This window comes from Aotus nancymaae, unplaced genomic scaffold (assembly GCF_030222135.1).
Source record: "Aotus nancymaae isolate 86718 unplaced genomic scaffold, 86718_ANA_hifiasm-v0.15.2.pri h1tg000007l, whole genome shotgun sequence".
Classification (NCBI taxonomy): Eukaryota; Metazoa; Chordata; class Mammalia; order Primates; family Aotidae; genus Aotus; species Aotus nancymaae.
In genome coordinates, this window is record NW_026988418.1 from 65,657,758 (window position 1) to 65,678,819 (window position 21,062).

General features: G+C 47.1%; 1 protein-coding gene across 1 annotated transcript; it reads left to right on the top strand.

Moving 5' to 3' along the window:
• Nucleotides 1-13,197: 13,197 nt before the first annotated feature.
• On the top strand, nt 13,198-18,736 carry AMIGO1 (adhesion molecule with Ig like domain 1). Its single transcript, XM_012468061.3, has 2 exons — nt 13,198-13,504; nt 13,924-18,736. The coding sequence occupies exon 2, from the start codon at nt 14,011-14,013 to the stop codon at nt 15,490-15,492; it is 1,482 nt and encodes a 493-aa protein (XP_012323484.1). The 5' UTR covers nt 13,198-13,504; nt 13,924-14,010; the 3' UTR covers nt 15,493-18,736.
• The last annotated feature ends 2,326 nt before the right edge of the window (nt 18,737-21,062 follow it).

Genomic DNA, 21,062 nt, shown 5'->3' on the forward strand with positions numbered 1-21,062 from the left:
CGAATGAGTTCCCTTATTTGTATACGTGGGACTAGAAATAGATATGTATACACACACACACACACACACTCTCTCTCTCTCTCACATCATTTACATATATTAAAAACATGAGTTCAAATTAATTACCCCAATTCTGATTGAATACCACAGGGTTTATTCTCTTTCCAAATACATAATTCCTGTCACTAACCATGAGAAATATGGCTCCCATCATCCACAACCTACTATGTGTGTGCTTAGTTCCTTTGTTTGTAATCAATCTCCTAACCACACGGATCACCCTCTCTGCCTCAGACTCACCACACATGCTGGTTGAACCAGTCAAATCCTGGCCCCAGCCTTACTGACCATGCCATCTGTGCTCGCTGAATCCTTAATCCAGATCAAAGGGAAGGGGAGAGAAAGGACATACTATATAATTTTTTAAGAATTTAATTTATTGCAGAGTATTTATTCACACACTGAATTCAACTCCAACTGTCATTTAGACACTTGTCATATAACCCAAACATATTTGTTTCAATAACAGAGCATTTAGTGTTTCTAACAGAGTAAGAGAGCCAGTATTTATGAATTTAATTCTAGATTAATCTAAGAAACACATTGTGTGTGTGTGTGTATGTGTGTGTATTCATTATAAATTTTTTAAGCTCTCTCAAAATCTGTTTTCCTAACTTATATTCATGCTAACTTAGAATGATGAAGTAGAGACCCTTTGCCCTGTGGATAAGTTTAGGAACAAAAACTTCAAATAATATGTGTCACAGACTGATTGATTGTTTTTTATAAAACCATTTCCTTTTACCTCCTGGGTACATAGCCTGACTACATTTCCTAGCCTCTTATGGAGTCAGGTGTGGTCATATGACAGAGTTCTGGCCAGTGGAATGTGGCAGAAATGATGAATGCCACTTCCAGAGCTGGTCCATAAAACCTTCCACACAATCCTGCATGCTTCCTGTCTCTACCCCATCTGCTACCTGGAAAAAAGAAATACAGAATCCTCCAGTAGAGGAGTCCAAAACCTGTAACAGTGACCAGAGCCACGAGGTGGATAGCTATGGACCTCTGAATCATCCGGTGGGAGGCCATCAAGTGAACGCCTGCATTAAACTGTTTTGTGAGGGCGACGTTAACTTCCATTAAGGTAAGTCAGAGACTTGGGGGTTATTCATCACATCAGTCAGCTCACCCTAACCAATGCAAAAAGTCAATGAATTGTCCAAGATTACCCTTTGGAAGCTACAGAGAATAATGTTGAATGTGCCCTTCTGATTCTTACATGAGATCTCTTTCCATCAGATCGACCAGGTAGCATGAACTTAGTTCTTTGGGAGGCTGTCACCATATCTTTCCACAAGCAATATTTTCGTCTTTAGCCCAGGTATAGTATTAGCCCTATATTTTCTCCCTTTCCCTTTCCTAAGGGAACTATGAAGGTTTGCTTTTTCATGGATTCATCTTTATCAGAGGAGAACATCTGGTTGGTCTAACATCTGACCTCCAGCAGCAGATGGCTTACCCACCCTGTAGAGATGAATCTCACCAGCAAAAGGGGATAGCCCTTCAATTTCCTACAAGTGGACTCTGCAATTGACATGCAGGTGATGGCAGGGCCCATAGTCTGTGGATGGGCCAAAATGCCTAGGAGGCAAGTAGATTTCTTCCTCTATACTCAGTAGACCAGCAACAGTTACTACTGGGAAAAGACACCTCCACATCTTTCTTTTCAGAGGCTAATAACTGCTTGTTCAGTAATTTAACACAACCCAAGCTGCTGGAAACTAACATCTTCCTGAAGAGGATGTCCTTCACCCTTCTCACTCCAGGCAAGACAAGTTTTCAAGACCAAGAGAGTAGAGAAGTCAGATAAAGTGGGAGGAAAGATGGGAAACAATGCAATAATATGGGGGAAAGGAAAACCTGAAGATGTGGCCACAAGAGGTATCAGACACTTTCCAAGTCTGGGACTCCAAGGGAATACTAGAGTCCAGTTTCAGAGCTAGAGACACAAAGCTGACTCTACAGCTGGTTCTAGAGCTGGGCAAAGCTCCAAGGTCATGATGCCTAACTCTTATTTCATAAGGAGGGAATGGAGGACCTGAGTGACTAAGGACTGTGCCCAAAGTCACAGAGGTGGTCATGGCAGGGCTAGAGTCCTGGACCTTGCTCTTCAGTGCTCTTTGTACTCTCTACTCCTGCTTGCAGGTCTGATGGGAAGCACTCGGTTCAAGGAGTTGGAGTAACAGATGTAATTAGGAAACTAAGTGCTGGCGTATGTGGTCCCTGAGGATTCATCTCTCCATGCCCTGGGCCAACCCCTGTCCTCTCTGAAAGCCTTTCCCTGTTTCTCTGAGAAGCCAGCTCCCATTACCCTCTAGGGACAGACACAAAACAGTCTGTCTGGAGTGAGTCTCTCAATTCCAAGGTGAAGCAGGAGTGGGAACATCTCCATTTAGAACTCCAGAGCATCTGGGAAGGGAAAGTGTCTCCAAGCTGGAAACGCATGGAAATTTCCCTGAACCCAGAAGCATGCTTGGAATAGTATCAACTGCCGCATCACCACTCCAGCCTAGCCGTGTTAGTGAGGCAAGCCGCAATCAGGGAGATAATTAGCTTGCTGTTATTTATTCCCTGTGCTAATCAGCAGCCCACTGCTTGCACAGCGGAGAGGGCTCCTGCCCCCAGAGCCATGGCGGTTCTCAGGGACTTTTAGTTACCAGCCAGGAAACAAGTAGCAGAAGACAAAGGGCTGGGAAGAGGGACAGAGAGGGAGGAGGAGACCCAGACCCTAAGGCCCAGTGCTGTAGGCTTCTGTACCAGGCACAGATCCCTTGGGAGAGGCAGTCATGGATCACCTGGGGCTCAGGGCAGTGCTGCACTCCTCTTCATTTTGTTCTTGGGGTTGGGCTGTGGTCAATAAAGGGCGGCTGGCATTCCCTGTTCTGCCTCACTGCAGTCAAATGGTCTTTTTCCAAGGCGACTTTAAAAAAGGGATGACATTTATCAAAGCCTGCTGAGTGGTGACCTTGGTGGGAGGGAGAAAGGGCGGGTGTACTGTCTGTGGAAGCAGGCAAAGAAAATGAGGAAAACCTGCAGGGAAGGAAACGCTTTCAACTCTCAAAGTTGCTAGAACAATCATGGGGAGATGACTCCAGGTTTGGGACAGCCACTCCACGCTCAACTGCACTCCCGCCTGTCCCCTTCCTGATCTTCACCAACATATCTCACAGGCAGACACTGGTTTTCCAGTAGACTGAAGGTGCTCCATTCAAATAACAACGTCTGGGAAGGCCTCAGACCAATTATTTGAGAACTTCGTGAAATAGAGATCTGTAGGCTTAGCACGGTAAAGCATGCCTATATAGTCCCAGCTACTCAGGAGACTGAAGCGGGAGGATTGCTTGAGCCTAGGAGTTCGAGTCTGGTCTGGGCAACATAGTGAGACCCTGTCTCTAAAAACTAAACAAAACAAAAAGTTAGATCAGTAGCAGTTCTAGAATGTCCATATAGGACAGCCTAAGAAGATGCCATTTGGTTGAAAGGCAGAAGGCAGGAGGAAGTGGGCAGAGCTGGAAGACTCCTCCTGAAGCTATGTTTGTGTATTAAGTACATTCTTTTAAAAACATATATCATGCATCTGTTTGGAGTGGCATGGCTAAAACCCACCTCGTGTTCCCAGCTACCCCTTGGTCCTGCTGCTGCATGCGGTACTAGAGTTGGAAACAGTCATCTGGTCAACCTCGGCCCTCTGCAGGACTCCTTCACAAGCTTGCTCCCTTCTCTTCTCTGGCTTCCTAAGCTCTCTACACATGGACTCTTATATCACCTGTCATCAGGCATTGTGGCCATCTGGGTCTTGGTTTCCTTTACTACCCCACGGCACTTGAGGACAGAGACAATTTCCTACATGTCCATCTTTGGGGGTTTTGTTGGTTTGTTTGCCACAGGAGGCTGAGGCACGAGAATCGCTTGAACCCAGGTGGTGGAGGTTGCAGTGAGCTGAGATTGTGCCATTGCACTCCAGCCTGGGCGACAGGGAGACTGTCTCAAGCAAACAAACAAACAAAAAAACTCTCAAAGGTAGACACATAGGAAACCACACTCCAGCCTGGGCAATAGAGTGAGACTCTGTCTCAATAATAATAATAATAATAATAAATATATGAGTGGACATCTGTGCAAAGTGGTTATCCAGCTCCTACTTGAATGCTTCCTGTGATGGGAGTTCACTACCTCAGGATGGAAAAGATTCATTATTGGACAATTGAAATGTCAGAAGATGTTTCTGTATGTGAAATGGAAATCTGTGTCTCTGACACTTCCACCCAGTTGTATAGTTCTGCTCTTTAAAGGCCTAGAAGAGCACAGATTCTCAACCTAGGTGTCCATGGATGAGTTTTTATGAAGTCCATGCCCCCAGGAAATGTGCATAAAATTCTATGTGCTTTGCCCATGTGCTTCTGGGAGGAAATCTTTGGGTTTCACAAAGAGATGTATATTACCAAATTTTAAAACCATACTTTGTTTTTTCCCTCTTTTCATGAAAATCTATACTAGACAAATAGGCCTCAAAATGCTTACTTTTTAATATATTCCCTGCTTACTTTTCTAAAGAAAACAGATCCCCAAGGCATTATGTATCTTGAGCAAAACTAACTGCTACTCTTACCACAGAGGATGGAATGGGGATTACTCTACATACTGAAATTAACCATGTATGGGTGGGGGACAGAGGAGGCAAGGGAAAGGGCTTGATAAGAATTCTGCCCCAAAAGAGTGCTCAATATTAGATGGTGGCAATTTGACTAATTCAAAGCATCTTTTTTGAGGAATTAGACATCCTGATGGAAACAAAAAACGGTGATGACTTTTGGTTGTGGGCCTTTTTCTGCCATTTCAAAACACTATTTCACTTCTCCAAGTCTTGAAAGCACTGGGACCACAGTGACTACAGCTAGTAAGGCGACCCACCAGCTATGCTGTGGGGTCCTGCAGTAAACCTTTCTTCCTAAATCCTGTTAGGTATCATTCTTCTTTGCAGTTCCAAAGATTCTGACTAATGCTTCAACTTTCAGAAATGGTTATGATGACTTCCTCTCAAAGTAAAAATCTCCCGTTGCTCGGTCATCTCTCATGTGAGCTATCAAAGCGTTCACATCGGTTCTCATTTAATCCTCACCAAAATTCTATAATAGTGTTGCTTAAAGCTGGAGGTATAAAGAATCACCTTAAATACAGATTCTCAGGCCACCGTCTCCAGAGTTCTAGGTAAGTCTGGAGTGGGCCTTGGAATCCTCTTTTTAAGTTCCTCAGAGATTCTGATATAGACAGTTTGAGGCCTAAACATGGAGAACATGGCCCTGAGGGGTGGTGTTTCCCAAGTGTCCTGATGCTCAAAATGCTCCCCAGCATCTCCCATGAAGATTCCGATTCAGTGATAGGGCAGGTATTATTATAACTTCCATGTTATATGTGAGAAAACTGAGGCCCACTGTAACTTTTCCACAGTTACACAGCCAGATGGTGATAGGGATCATATAGTTTATATATTTGTCTCCACCCAAATCTCATGTTGAATTGTAATCCTCAATGCTGGAGGTTGGATCATCAGGGCAGATCCCACACGGCTTGGTACTATCTTCGTGATAATGACTTCTCCTGAGATCTGGTCATTTAAAAGTGTGTGGCACCTCCCCCAACCCCTTGCTCCTGCTTTCACCATGGGAAGTGCCTGCTTCATGAGTAAAAGCTCCCTGAGGCCTCCCTGGAAGCAGATGCCACTGTGCTTTCTGTACAGCCTGCAGAACTGTGAGGCAATTGAACATTTTCTTTATAAATTATCCAGTCTCAGATATTTCTTTATAGCAAGGAAATAATGACCTAATACAAGGGGTAAGACTGGAATCCAGCTTTCTTGACACTCAGTCCAATTCTCTTTCTATTGGCCACAAAGATCATACCCCACATAGAGTCCTTAACATAATGAGCAATTGACAGACATTTGCTAAACTGTATAGAATCCACATATCTTACCTTGTAAGTCCTAGAAGAAAGAAACTATTTCTAAAGCATATTTGCATCCTGTTTCACCCAGCCTCACCCTGAGGCATGTAACACAATATTCTGCCCTAGGGGCTCAACAGATATGTGTGAGCGAATGCATATGAATGATTACTAGACTGTGTACCACTCCATCAACTACCTCTGGCTGTGCTCCAGACTATAAATGAGCTGCCCAGAGCTGAATTTAATACTCCAGCTATGATGCTCTGACCCAAACGAAGTATAGCCAGAGCACCTTTGCCTGTGGTTTTAAAAGAACTGCTGCCTCTTCTGAGGAGCCAGACCTTGCCCTTCCTGCTGGTCTGTTGTGTGCCCTCACAGGAACTGACTGCTCCGTTACTGATCCTGGGTCCTCCTCACCCCTTCAGCCCCTACTGTGGCTTCCTAATGACTTCCTAATCCTAGCTTCCCATTCATCAACACTTAGCACTTAGCTCTGACCATAACCTTGGCCTGGAGCCCTAGAAGGTAGGCTCTGGAAAGCATAGACTACAGATAGAACTTTTTTTCTGTTCTGCCTTGCATCATCCCTGAAAATGTTATGATACGTTGAAAAGAACCTTGACCAAGGATGCAGGAGACAGCCCACTCCTACCTCCTCACGTTTATAGGAAGCCTACTTGGTGTTAGAGTATCTGCTAGATGCCTGAACTCAGTAAATCCTTGCAACAACCCCACGAGGCAGGTATTCTTATTATTCCCATTTTACAGGTTAAGTAACCAGCCCAAGTCACACAGTGAATGGCAGAGCCAGGATAGGATCCCAAGGAGCCTAGCTCCAGAGACTACTCTCTTAACCACAAAGCTACACTCTTTCTGTAGGCTCCTAACTCAGTTCTGTCATGAACCAGCTTGTGAACTTGACTGCTATGGCCTCTTCCAGCACAGGCGGGTAGTCTGAAGTTCTCTCATTATAGGCAAGGGCTAGATGAGTTAATACTATGATTACTCTGAGAATTTCCTAAGAATACTGTCAGTATGAAGAGTAGAAACTTCAAAGACAAATGAGTAGATATGGGCTCAGAAAGCATGATTAGAGGAGACAAATGTATAAACACAGATAGTTATCAAATGGTTGCAGATCATGGAAAGAAACTTTTAACTATAAGCTAAACATTGAATTTAACTATAATCCTTCCCCAAATCATAAAAGCACTGACATCCTAAACTGGAATATTAACTTTCCAAATAAAAGACAAACAAGTCAAAGATTTATATATGGGCCGGGTGCAGTGGCTCAGGCCTGTAATCCCAGCACTTTGGGAGGCCAAGGCGGGTGGATCACTTGAGCCCAGGAGTTTGAGACCAGCCTGGGCAACATAGGAAAACCTAGTCTCTACAAAGAAATACAAAAATTAGCTGGGCATGGTGGCACACACCTGTAGTCCCAATTCTTTGGGAGGTGGAAGTGGGAGGATCACCTAAGCCTAGGAAGTCAAGGCTGCAGTGAGCTGTGATTACAACACTACACTCCAACCTGGGTGACGGAGTGAGACTTGGTCTAAAAAAAAAATTCACATACGAAAATGAGCTTAGAAGTCTCAACATTAGCGAGGATTTAATTTTAGATATAAGCCTTTAGAAATCAAAAGAGAGGATTGCATGTACAGGAAAAGAAAATATTTTCAGACTTATGACAAAACTTCTTAATGAAAAAAATATAAGATTCCTTTTGGAGCACTTCCTGGTTATCTAGGCCCCCATGGCAGGAGCTCCAAGGTAGTCTTATTTGTAACAAGGCCTTGGAGCTACAGTCTTCCACCTTTGGAATGTTGGTTCAGCTGCAGGTGGACTGTGGTGGTGAACTCCATCCCTAAAGGCTAAAATAACATTTCGAACCATGAATTTATTGTTCAGCCATACTTCAAAGACACGCCTGTCTGATATCCCAGTGCAGAATTATTTTGAGATGTCTACATATAAGTGTTAAAGTCAAGAGAATGTTCATGACTTAGCCATCTAGAATGATCACCACTTTGGCGGCAGGATAGTCCTGACTGAGTGCATAAGCTATAGAGTAAACAGATGCCTTCAGATTTGTTTGACAAACCCGAAGAGCCTGGGACATGGATAGGCCACTCCACCTACATCAGGTGAGGCCCCAGCTGCCCCTAGTCGGGATGCACATTCTTGTGGTTTCTGCAGATCCAGTGGAGCTTCCAAGAAGTGTGCCCGGCTGAGGTGGAAAGAAAAAAGACTGGGAAAAGGGACTCCGATACCGGTTGTCTAAACAGAGAGAGTATTTCCCTCCCGGACAGTAAGTAAATCAATGTGTGAGCATGTTAAGGGGCAAGTTAAAAAGTTAAAAGGATCTGTGAAATGACTGATGGTTTATGGAGGTGGGGGCAGGAGGATGGCAAAAGGAATCCTCCAGAGTGAGCACTTTCAGGAACAAACTGAACATGGAACCGTGAGTGAACTGCTAGATATAGAAAGGGCCCAACCCAGTGGTGAGGGCTAAAATGTTAGCCATTTAAGCAATTCATAACAAAAGACTCAGCTTTATCGCTACCCACTTCCAAAATAGCCTAATTTTAGAGGCTCCCTCTTTCTGGAGACATCCCCCAAAATACAAAGTTGCTGATGTGAGTAACACTATTGGGATCGCCACAAAATACAAGAATGCTTAAAATATTTAAATTTTTTTTTATTTTTTGGAGACAGAGTCTTGCTCTTTTGCCCAGGCTGGAGTATAGTGGCATGATCTCAGCTCACTGAAAACTCTGCCTCCCAGGTTCCAGCAATTCTCGTGCCTCAGCCTCCCGAGTAGCTGGGATTACAGGCATGCCCCCATGCCCGGCTAATTTTTGCATTTTTAGTAGAGATGGGGTTTCATCATGTTGGTCAGGCTGGTCTCGAACTCCTGGCCTCAAGCAATCTCCCCTCCTTAACCTCCCAAAGTGCTGGGATTCCAGGCGTGAGCCACTGCACCCGGCCAAAAGGTAGTTTCTTAATAGGGTGTCTTCCCTCGGCATTCTCTGATCTGATTCTTTTTTCCTTTCTTTTCTTTTTTTCTTCTTTTTTGGGAGAGGCTCTGTTTCCCAGGATGGAGTGCAGTGGCCTGATCTTGGCTCACTACAACTTCCACCTGAGCTCAAGCCATTTTCCCACCTCAGCCTCCCAAGTAGCTGGGACTACAGACGAACACCACCATGCCTGGCTAATTTTTGTATTTTAAGTAGAGACAGGGTTTCTCCATGTTTCCCAGGCTAGTCTCAAACTCCTGAGCTTAAGTGATCCACCCGCCTTGGCCTCCCAAAGTGCTGGGATCACAGGCATAAGCCACCGTGTCCAGCCTTCTCCAATTCTAATGTCCAGTATTAGTTATTAAGAAAGCAAAAAATACTTGTAGTGTGGGGAAAAGGAATTCATCAAGTCTCATAAACTGGGAAACATGTCCAACTGCTTTTGCTCAGGTGCTAAGCTAACCAAACGACCTTTCAAGTTGGATTTAGGAATACTGAGTTGGTCCATTCCAGTGAGTGGAAATACACACTCACTAAATAACTTGCTGCTATTTATCTTGCTCAGGTCCTCTTTTGTTGTGAATAGCTGTTCTGGTCTAAAAAGCAGCTGTGGGAAAGTTATGCGTTCTAAACCAGTGCCATCATGAAACTTTCTGTGACGATACATTGTTCAACGAGGGGAGCTGGCCACATATGCCCATAAGCATTTGAAATGCCGGGAGGGAAACTGAAGAAGTGATTTATATTTAATTAATTTAAGTAGCCACAAATGGCTGCTGGCTACCAATTAGGCAGCACAACTGATCCTAGATCCTTGCTACTTAAAGTGTGGTCTCAAAGAAGAATTGGCATCATCTTGTTAGCTTGTTAGAAATGCAGAATCTCAGGCCACACCCAGCCCTGGTGATTCAGAATCTCCATGATTATAAAATACCCTGCTGATTTGTCTGCACATTAAAATTTTTAAAGGATATGGTTACTTTTTGTTTTTTATTTTTTTTCTGAGACAGGGTCTCACTCTGTCACCCAGGCTGGAGTGCAGTGGCATAATCTTGGCTCACTCCAACCTCTGCCTCCCAGGTTCAAGTGATTCTCATGCCTCAGTTACCCAAGTAGCTGGGACTACACGTGTGTACCACCACACCTGGCTAATTTTTTGATTTGTAGTAGAGATGAGTTTTTCATTGTTGGCCAGGCTGGTCTTGAGCTCCTGTTTCATGTGATCTGCCCACCTCAGCTGCCCAAAGTGTTGAGATTACAGGCATGAGCCACCGCACCCGGCCAAAATAATTACTTTTAAAAGGATATGGATTAGCTGAAAATACAGACTGATTGAGAAACATAACTGTGGTGACCCTTCCAAATTGTAGACACCCACTCTTGAAACTGGTATCCATCATGAGGGGCCTTTTTCTTTCTTTGTATCTGTCTCGCTTCCACCCCTTAAACATAGCAGAAAGAGGAAAGGGAGGCCAGGCACAGTGGCTCATGCCTGTAATCCCAGCACTTTGGGAGGCTGAGGCGGGCAGATCACCTGAGGTCAGGAGTTCAAGAATAGCCTGGCCAACATGGTGAAACCCCATCTCTGCTAAAAATACAAAAATTAACTGGGCATGGTAGTGGGTGCCTGTAATCCCAGCTACTCAGGAGGCTGAGGCAGGAAAATCGCTTGAACCCAGGAGGCAGAGGTTGCAGTGAGCCAAGATTACACCACTGCACTCCAGCCTGGGCAACAACAGCAAAACTCGGCCTCAAAAAAAAAAAAAAAAAAAAAAAAAAAGGGTGAGGGAAGGGAGAGGAGAGAGCCTGGAACACTGTGGTCAAAAGAAAGTATGCAATGTGAAGATGAGGGGTAGGCTGGGAGGAGCATGTGTTTCTCAGGAATATTTATACAAAACAAAATAATGGCATTTCTTTATAACAATAATAATTCATAATTGTTGAATATGGGTGATGGGTATATGGGAGTTCATTGTACCATTTTTTCTACTTTTGTGTATGTTTGAAATTTTTCAAAATTAAAAAGTAGATGTAATTTCAGAGATGATGTGTGATAGCCAGCCTCCAAGATGGTCCCAATGATCCTCTCTTCCTGGTATTTGTGTCCTTGTGTAGTTCTTCCATATTGAATCAGGGATTGCATATGTGACCAAAGCAGAGGTGATACCCATAACTTCAAAGAGCCAGATCACTGTGCCTTCTGTCTTGCTGTCTGTTGGATCTCTTGCCTAAGGGAAGTCAGCTGCCATATTGTGAGGATACTCAAGCCATCTTGTGGAGAGACCTTTATGGAGAAGAATTGAGGTTTCCTGCCAATGGCCAGCCAAATGAATTTAAGTGAGCCTCCATGGCCCCAGTGAAGCCTTCTAATGACTGTCCATCTAACGTATAACCACATGAGAAACTGCAAAGCCAGAACCGTCCACCAAACTGCCCTTGAATCTCTGACCAACAGACACTGTGAAAGGCAACAAATGTATATTGCTGTAGGAAGCCGCTAAGTTTTGGGGTAACATGATTATGCAGCAATAGATAACTGATGCAATGTGATTTCAAACTCCTTCACTCCTTATCCTCCAAAAAGAATCCCCTCTTCATCTTTTCAATGATGCCTAAAATGAACAGAAAGACCTGTCTCTCTCTCTTTTTTTTTGAGACAGGGTCTTGCTCTGTCACTCAGGCTGGAATACAATGACACAAAGATGACTCACTGCAGCCTCGACCTCCAGGACTCAAGTGATCCTTTCACCTCAGCCTCTCAAGTAGTTGGCACCACAAATGCCTACCACCATACCTATTTCTTTTTTTAGAGACAGTCTCACTGTGTTGCCCAGGCTGTTCTTGAACTCCTGGGCTCAAGCAATCCTCCTGCCTCAGCCTCCCAAAGTGCTGGGATTTACAGGTGTGAGCCACTGCACCTGGCAGAAAGACCTTTTCACACCATGCATAAGGTTAACGTGCTAATACTCCTTGAAGAGATAATATATTCACTGAAATTCATGGTGAAACATATGTGACAGATATAAATTCTTTCTTTTTAAAACTCTTAGCAAGCTAATCTATTGAGACATTAATTTCAGTCTTGATCTTGCTGTGGTAAGAGACTAGAAAGAATAAAAAGGTAATTTCTCCCTTACTGTCCACCGTCTCAAGAACAGCTAACATCTTGAATGATAAGGTCTAGGCTCTTCCTACATCTCTCTTTCCTCACCCCCAAGCCCAAACAACATACACTAATAATGGCTTCTTGTTGTTTCAGGGACCACCCTATATAAGACACCCCTCCACCTCCACTATTGGCCTTCATATTGAGGATTAGGTAACAGAGAAACTAAGTTGGAATTGCTCCATAAGGGGAGTGGGGAGGTGGCGCTGGTTTAGAAAGAAGGCAAGTGGCCAGACCTAAGGGCTGAATGATTTCCCTCGGGCTAGGAAGGGTTTCAGAGTTTCCAGGAATGAAAATTGTCCCTGGCTTGTATGCACTCCCTGTGTGTGTATAGCAGGTGGAGTGAGGAGAGGTGCATGAGGTGTCTGTAAAAGAGTGTTCTGAGGCTTGGGCTCACCAAACACCCCCTTCCCCACCACGCCTGCTCAGCTGGCTTGCAGGCTAAGGAGCTGTGCCCTTCAGTGGTACCTCAAGGGTCATGAACTAGCAGCATCAAGACCGAGATGGGGTGGGGTAGGGGGGACCCCTGGGGGACCCCTTCCCCCAGTTTTTGAGACTTCACAGCCAGAGAGAGAAAGGAGGGGGAACCTCAGTATGACTAATGAATTTCCCGCCAACATTGACAGGCGGGAGCTGAGCCAGATTTCTTTAATTTGCGAAATTAAAAGGCATGTGACGCTTCTTGCTAGAGTCAGGTGCAGCGAATTCACTTTAGTTAGACAGACTTTTCCTGACAGCCGGTCTGTGTAGCGAGAAGGGTGCTGCGGGATGGGGGGGTGGGGGAATGGGGGATGCAGGAAGTTATAGCGGAGCCTCAGTGCAGCACTTCCTGACAATTTTCGTCTTTAGCTTGGCGTCCGGAGCTCGCTCGCAGAGGGAACGACCCTGCGCGCGTCCGCCCGGCCGGCTCCGACACAAACACACGCACGTGCGCCCCGCCCCCGCCGCGCGCACGCGCCCCGAGGCTCTGGCGGCGGCGGCGACGGGCGCGCGCGCGGTGCTCGCTGCCCCCACGCCGCTCCCTCCGCTTGGATCGCGGCGCTCCGGCTCCCCGCAACGCTCCACGCCAGGCCTGCGGACCTGGAGGCGGCGGCCGTGGTCGGTGGGCTCCGGCGGGCTCAGCGGTTGAGGCGGCGGCGCGGGTGAGCGGAGCCGGGCCCCGCAAGTCCCCGGGAGGCGACGGTGCCGGGCGCGGGCCCCTGCGTAAGGCGGGCGCAGTGACAGGCCGGCCGGTGAGGCGCCGCCGGGGAGGCCGCGACGGAGCTCCCGGACCCGCCATGGGCTGAGACACGTCCTCGCCGAGCAGGTGCAGTGACCAGAGGTCCCGGGGGGAGCCCGCCCCTACAGGCCCCGGGGACCCTCAACCCCGACAGGTTGCGTCCTACCCACCCCGGTGCCCTGTTGACCTTCCCTCAGCTCCTCCCAAAAGGCCCGCCGACCCCATCTGCAAACCCGGCCCGTGTCATCCCTGTGACTCCCAACAGTCCCTGCCATCCTGTGCATACCTGCAGCCTGCACCCCTGTGACTTCAGCCCAGTAGGCCCTCGGGCCACCTCCTTTTCAGCCTGGTATTTACAGCCCACTGCCTGCACAGTGCTTGGGAACTACCCAGCATCTCTTTCCTAGCCCAAAGTGGGTGGAGGTAGGGGTGGGAGGGGAAGTGGGAGAGGGTGTCCTTCCCTCTGGAGTCCTTGGTGACCACAAACCCATCGTCTTTCTCTCAAGTGACCCTTCCGTACCCTACCAGAACATGCCCGGGTGACTTCCTCCCAGATCTTCCTTGTGGCCTTCCTCGCCCACTCCAGTGACACTATGCACCCCCACCGTGACCCGAGAGGCCTCTGGCTCCTGCTGCCGTCCTTGTCCCTGCTGCTTTTTGAGGTGGCCAGAGCTGGCCGAGCCGTGGTTAGCTGTCCTGCCGCCTGCTTGTGTGCCAGCAACATCCTCAGCTGCTCCAAGCAGCAGCTGCCCAATGTGCCCCATTCCTTGCCCAGTTACACAGCACTACTGGACCTCAGCCACAACAACCTGAGCCGCCTGCGGGCCGAGTGGACCCCTACGCGCCTCACCCAACTGCACTCCCTGCTGCTGAGCCACAACCACCTGAACTTCATCTCCTCTGAGGCCTTTTCCCCGGTACCCAACCTGCGCTACCTGGACCTCTCCTCGAACCAGCTGCGTACACTGGATGAGTTCCTGTTCAGTGACCTGCAAGTACTGGAGGTGCTGCTGCTCTACAATAACCACATCATGGCGGTGGATCGGTGCGCCTTCGACGACATGGCCCAGCTGCAGAAACTCTACTTGAGCCAGAACCAGATCTCTCGCTTCCCTCTGGAACTGGTCAAGGAAGGAGCCAAGCTACCCAAACTAACGCTCCTGGATCTCTCCTCTAACAAGCTGAAGAACTTGCCACTGCCTGACCTGCAGAAGCTGCCAGCCTGGATCAAGAATGGGCTGTACCTACATAACAACCCCCTGAACTGCGACTGTGAGCTCTACCAGCTTTTTTCACACTGGCAGTATCGGCAGCTGAGCTCCGTGATGGACTTTCAAGAGGATCTGTACTGCATGAACTCCAAGAAGCTGCACAATGTCTTCAACCTGAGTTTCCTCAACTGTGGCGAGTACCAGGAGCGTGCCTGGGAGGCCCACCTGGGTGACAACTTGGTCATCAAGTGTGACACCAAGCATCAAGGGATGACCAAGGTGTGGGTGACACCAAGTAATGAACGGGTGCTAGATGAGGTGACCAATGGCACGGTGAGAGTGACTGAGGATGGCAGTCTTCATTTCAAGAAGGTGCAGGTCGAGGATGGTGGTGTGTATACCTGCTATGCCATGGGTGAGGCTTTCAATGAGACACTATCTGTGGAGTTGAAAGTGTACAATTTCACCTTGCACGGACACCATGACACCCTCAACACAGCCTATACCACCTTAGTGGGCTGTATCCTTAGTGTGGTCCTGGTCCTCATATACCTATACCTCACCCCTTGCCGCTGCTGGTGCCGGGGTGTAGAGAAGCCTTCCAGCCATCAAGGAGACAGCCTCAGCTCTTCCATGCTTAGTACCACACCCAACCATGATCCTATGGCTGGTGGGGACAAAGATGATGGTTTTGACCGGCGGGTGGCTTTCCTGGAACCTGCTGGACCTGGGCAGGGTCAAAACGGCAAACTCAAGCCAGGCAACACCCTGCCGGTGCCTGAGGCCACAGGCAAGGGCCAACGGAGGATGTCGGATCCAGAGTCAGTCAGCTCGGTCTTCTCTGATACGCCCATTGTGGTGTGAGCAGGATGGGTTGGTGGGGAGATTCTGCCCCAGGAGAGGTAATGCACCCCTGAAGGATATGAGGGGATGGAAGAGAGGGCTGGCTGCCCAAGGGAATGGGTTCCTCCTGACCTCAAGGGAATTGGTCCCAGGTACAACAGAGAGCAAGATCCCAAACAGGGTGTGGCTACCACGATTTTCAAATGTGGATATATTAATCCTCAGGCAAATGCTACATCCCTACCCAAAGCCCTGCCAATTCTCAATGTGGTAGAGGAAAAGAAGCATGTCTGAGTTGGGTGGGAATGAGGAAGGAGTGAGGGGAAGAGCAGATTCCCTAAACTTTCATGAGGTCATCCCTAGCTCCTTAAGAGAAAAACATTTGGAAAAAAAATTTTTTTTCTATCTCTACCCACCCACACCTGTGATGTTGTGTGTGCTGGGGGAGCTTCCACAGGAGCCACATTAGGGAAAAGCTGTAGTATCCTCTTTGGCTTAGGAAGTCAAACTTCACACCTGGGGAAGTTGGAAACCTTTGGAAAATGAGTCGGGAAAAGGCTGAGACCTCAATTGGTAACACTTCCCCAGAGCTGTTTTAAGACTTTCCATTAAACCCTTCCTCTTTCCTGATGAGCCCTGGGTGGATGGATCTTTACAGGAGCCTGGCCTGCTGCCTGTTAGTTATGACAGCAATGTGGGATGTGGTATCTGTGCCTTGTCCTGGGACCAGTGGCACAGAGGGGTGTAGCATGAACTGAAGGGTCCATGTCACAGCATAGGTGCCAGCACAAGACTTGGAGATGGGGGGTGAACTCCAGATAAGCTAATTCCCTGGTTGGTGAAACCCTTGGTTAGTATTTGATTCCCAGCATCTGTGTGTCAGGCCAGAGTGGGGGCTGCTAAAGGCAGAGCTTTTATGGATGCCTGCCACAGACGTGGTACATGGGCCCACTTCACGCTATAAGGATGAAGGTAAATCAGCCTCTATTATGTAGCATCCAGCTGGACCTACCTGATTCTCAGTGTATGCCATCTCTTCATCCAGTCTCCTTATCAAGCTCAGGTGGGATTCTGAATTTTCCCTAATATGCTGCTCTGTAAAGGGAGGAGTCCAAGAAAGTCTGGCCCCAGCTGGCTTAGAGTAGGCTTGGAGATAGAGAAAATCCAGTATGTATCTCCTCTGTGTAGACAAGGTTGCCTTGCTCCTCTCTCAGAGATATCTTCTCTGCTGCAAAGTCAAAGCTAGGGGTTTTGTCATTGGAAGGGTTGGAATTGGGTGGTCTCTACCCCAGAATGGCAATTTGGAGTGTGGCTTAGAGTTCTGCCCTCTCCACAGATTCCAGGCAATCCTGTAGCAGAGATAATCAGTAGTACTGAACTTTCAGAAGGGAAGTTCTGCCACCCCATTCCTCCGTCGAGAGGTCTTTGCCGTTGTGGTTGTCAGGCCAGAGGAACTTAAGAATGAGCTCAACATTCCATTCCATCCCAGGTTGCAGTATCCTTTGGATATGGAGATGACTGATCCCTTAACTTTTCCCTTTGACTGTACTGCATGCCCTGGGAGTGGCTGCTCTGAGCTTTGGCAGAGGATGAGCAGGGCGAAGTTGAAAATGTTCTCTGATGTTGGTTTTTCTTAGTGTCTTTTCTCTCCCACATTTCCAGTTCATTGGAAGTTATCCAGATCTCTAGACTTCTGACCTGCTTTTGACGTTCTAAGAGGTGTCATTTACCTGTGGGTGAGGGGCTTGGAGGGCCGGACTATTAAACTTCCTATTAAGATTGGGGAAGGGGACTCAACATCTTCCCCTTGTCTGGTCCTGGGAACTCAAGACTGCTGTCCATCCTTTATTAGTAACCTAGTTTTGTTGAGAGAGAGGTGCAGCATTTCCCTCAAGTACCTGCATGCTCATAGGTATGCATGCTTATATAGGTATGCATGCACACCAGCACCTTGGCTTCCACCAGGACAGTAAATCTGTAGTCCCCACTAATGCCACTCTCAGACTGGTCTCCACCAATATGCACAACTTCACACAATTTTATTCCCCTTTATGAGAGACAGTGACCATGCCAGGCTCTTCAAATACTCCTGTATTTTAATTTCTGAACTCCCTGAAGCTTCACCCACATCTCTATGGCACTGAATCACTTTTCTGCCCAGGCTGGAGTTAGAAGAACCATGGGTTGAAGACCTTGGGAGAAGGAGTGGTGAGGAGCTACCTGGTTCTTCAGACTCCTCAAAAACCTCCCTTAAAGACTATATATATGAGCAATTAAGATAGAATTAGGTCATTGAAGGACTCTGAAGGAAACTGGCAGGGGGCTAAGCAGCTGTGAGCTGCTCTGCCTGTTAACTACTCAGGAGAGAAAAGTTGTCTTGATTTATTCCAGAGACTCCTGAGAATTTTGTTACTGGAGCTATAGGAACCAGGACTCCCTCAGACTCATCAGGAAATCTGGGAAAATCTCATCTCCATGCTGCAGTTTCACCACTTGGCACCATCTAGGGCTCTGAAAATCTTTAAAGTGAGCGTTAAATGAAGCAGGCCTTCTGGGGCATCCTGGTGGAGCTCCTGAGGACTAGGAGGGCCGTTTTCTTCATAATTCCTTCCCAGTTTAGGGAATGAGAAAAGGCCCTGCAACTCTTAAGTCTCCCAACTATATCCACTAGTTTGGCCTTGAGTTTGAGACACCTGGTAGATGTACCTGGCTGCCCTACCAAGAGATGTAACTGATTCACTTCTTCCCGTGGTTTCAGGTGATAGAACCCAAAGGTAGCTTTTTAACTGGAGAATTGAGTAATCAGCATATGTAAGTTCACTAGAACCCTGTATTGAAAACTGCCAGGTGTGGATATAAGAAAAGGCCGAGAAATCACCACCTCCTCTCACCCTACCCTGCACCCATAAACCTGACATGTCTCCCAGGAAGCAGGTGTCCCTGGAGACAGAGTATGACAGGGCTCTACAATCTGTCTGTGTAATTATTTGCGATCTTTATTTTTTTTGTCTGTATTTATGGAGCCCAAGGAAGGGGCCAAGAGAGGGTACACCCCAGCTGCGGAGAACAAAGCAGACAGATCCAGTTTTCTGTGTGTTCTTACCTCTGTACTCCCTCGTAGCTCTGCTGACCAAGCAGGCCTCCCGTGTCCAAGACCCAGTTCCTCCCACTTGTGTACACCTAGGCTGGCAAATCTTGGAGCCTCTGGGCTCTGAAAACTAGACAATGATCATTAAACCTGGCTTGAGTCTCTGTTCTGGCACAATCTGACTGGTTTATTTATATTTTCAGCCTGTGGGTGGTGTTTGCTGTACCTCAGAAGGGTGTGGCCTATCTAGGAAGAAAATCCTTAAGTGCTATTATAAGGACATGGGTGAAATACACATCTAGGCATTAAGATGGACCAGGGGTCAGCAAACATTTTCTCTAACGAGCCAGACAGTAAATATTTTAGGCTCTGCAGACCATACAGTCTCTGTAACGACTCAACTGTGCTGCTATAGCCTGAGTGTAGCCACAGACAGGACAGAAACGAAAGACTGTGGCTCTGGTCCAAATCAGATTTGACTTATGGACGTTGAAATTTGAATTTCACATAATTTTAACATGGCTTTTGAGTTTTTCCAACCATTAAAAAATATGTAAACTATTATTAGCTCACAGACCACATAAAACCAGGCAAGGGCTGGTTTGACCAACAGACCATAGTTTGCTGACCCCTGAGATAAGGTTCTCATAAGAAATGTCACTGAAGCTTTAGAGTTTAGAAATCCCATGACTTGGCGCTGAGGCTTGTAGATAATGAAGTCTTCCTGGACCCTAGGGTGGAGGGTTGCCTCCCTGCAGAGTTCTCTTAAAAGTCTGGATCAAGCTTACTGATCATACCATGCAAAAAATGTTTGGATTGGGTCTCAGAAAATGGTAAGGAGCAGCTCACTTTCACAGAATTTTTTTAATTAGTATTTTCATGTTGTAAATAGTAGCCATCTTAGGCTAAAAGTATATTCATCTAATGGCCAGGTTAATCTTCCTTGACAGTCTAGTGTGTCCTAGGCATTGCGTGGAACGGAAAAATGCAGTCTCTACTTTTTGGTGCAGACTCAGCCTACCAGAAATTGGACTGGATTCTAAACTAACCATGCAGATTCTTTGGCTACTCCCTTGGTGATTCCAGAAGGGGATTGTCATGGCAGATTCCAAAGGGGGAGAGGAAATGATATAAGGAAAAAAATTAAAAGAATCAATTTGAATACCTAAAGTCTTGACCGAAGGGCAGCCCTCCTCTAGCTGGAAAGTTGTTTTTCACTTGAGTAACAACCAAGGTGATGAGGGGTGGAGCTACTGCACAACCAGCCACATCAGACAAGTCAACCTTGGCAGTCAGTGAAATGACAGCTGTTGATGTCAGAGCACTCCCATAGTCTGCATTTATACAGTTTTTTATCTACAAAGCAGTTTTTGCTATGGCTGACAGGATGACGCCGATAAGGAGAGCAAGTCTGATGAAGACTAGTTCTCCTGTTTTGGCCTGTGTCCGGCCCAAGGAAGTCCATGGCTGCATCTCTTCCACACACATCCCCACCCACCCACTCACATCCCCACCATCTCCCCCATGCCACAAGAATTCCTTAGATTCTGGCCAAGATGTGCAATTTTGTCTGCCATGCCTTGTAGCACTCCTGGCTCCTCGTAGGTAGCACTTGCGGGGAGGGAAAAGGCTAACATGACAGTTTTCTTTTAGAACAGATGAGAGTTCAGTGCATTGGCTAGCCTAGCCTCTCTTCCCCCTAGTCTCTCCTTCCCTTTCTGTATTTGCACTTCTTGCACCACTTATCTTGTGTCTCCCAGGAAACCAGTGGGGAAGCTTCACTTTCCCCACCCACAGAGCAGAAAAGGCTCAGGCCCTGCAGTGGGACAGTTGGCTTTTCTGGTCTAGCCACAATAAGCCTGTGCTGGATGCTTCCTCTCCTAAGGCTTGAGAAAGGAAGGCTAAAGCAGCTGCCAGTCAAGCCCCTTCATCAAGCTTCTACACTCTCAGGTGGAAAGTGCAAAATGGTGAAGACACTTAGACCTGCCCTGAGGCCTCCAATCTAGTCAGCTTGTTTACTCTCCCTGGTTGGAACCATGGCCTGAGAGAACTAACCTGCAGTGAGCCAGGACATGGAGCCTTGCAGTGGGACTTCTGGATGCCCTTTGGCACTGGCATACATTAGGCAGGAGTTGTTGCCCCCAAAGCCAGTGTGTGTGTGCATGTGTGCACAGACAGGTTGGGGAGTACTGGAGCTGGATTTACTTTGTGCTTCGTTTCTCTCACCTCCCACTGCTTCCTCACTTGGTTGTAGTTTGTTTTTGGGGGTCCTGAGCAGAACTGAGCATCCTTAGAAAGTACCATGAGATAACTGGGAATCTGCTTTAAAGATAGGGATGCTAGGGGGCCACTTATGTATACTCAGTAAGACAGAGTTGGCTCCTCAGATACCGCTGAGTAGCCTGAAGTCTTTCCTTAATCTGCTTCCAACAGAGGTTAAAAACTCATCTAGGAAATTCTAACAATAGGAGGTGGATTAAAAACTGAGATTGTTATTCTGTTA

Excerpts from the sequence above, each read along its gene's own strand:
- AMIGO1 (XM_012468061.3), top strand. The coding sequence starts at position 14,011 with ATGCACCCCCACCGTGACCCGAGAGGCCTCTGGCTCCTGCTGCCGTCC.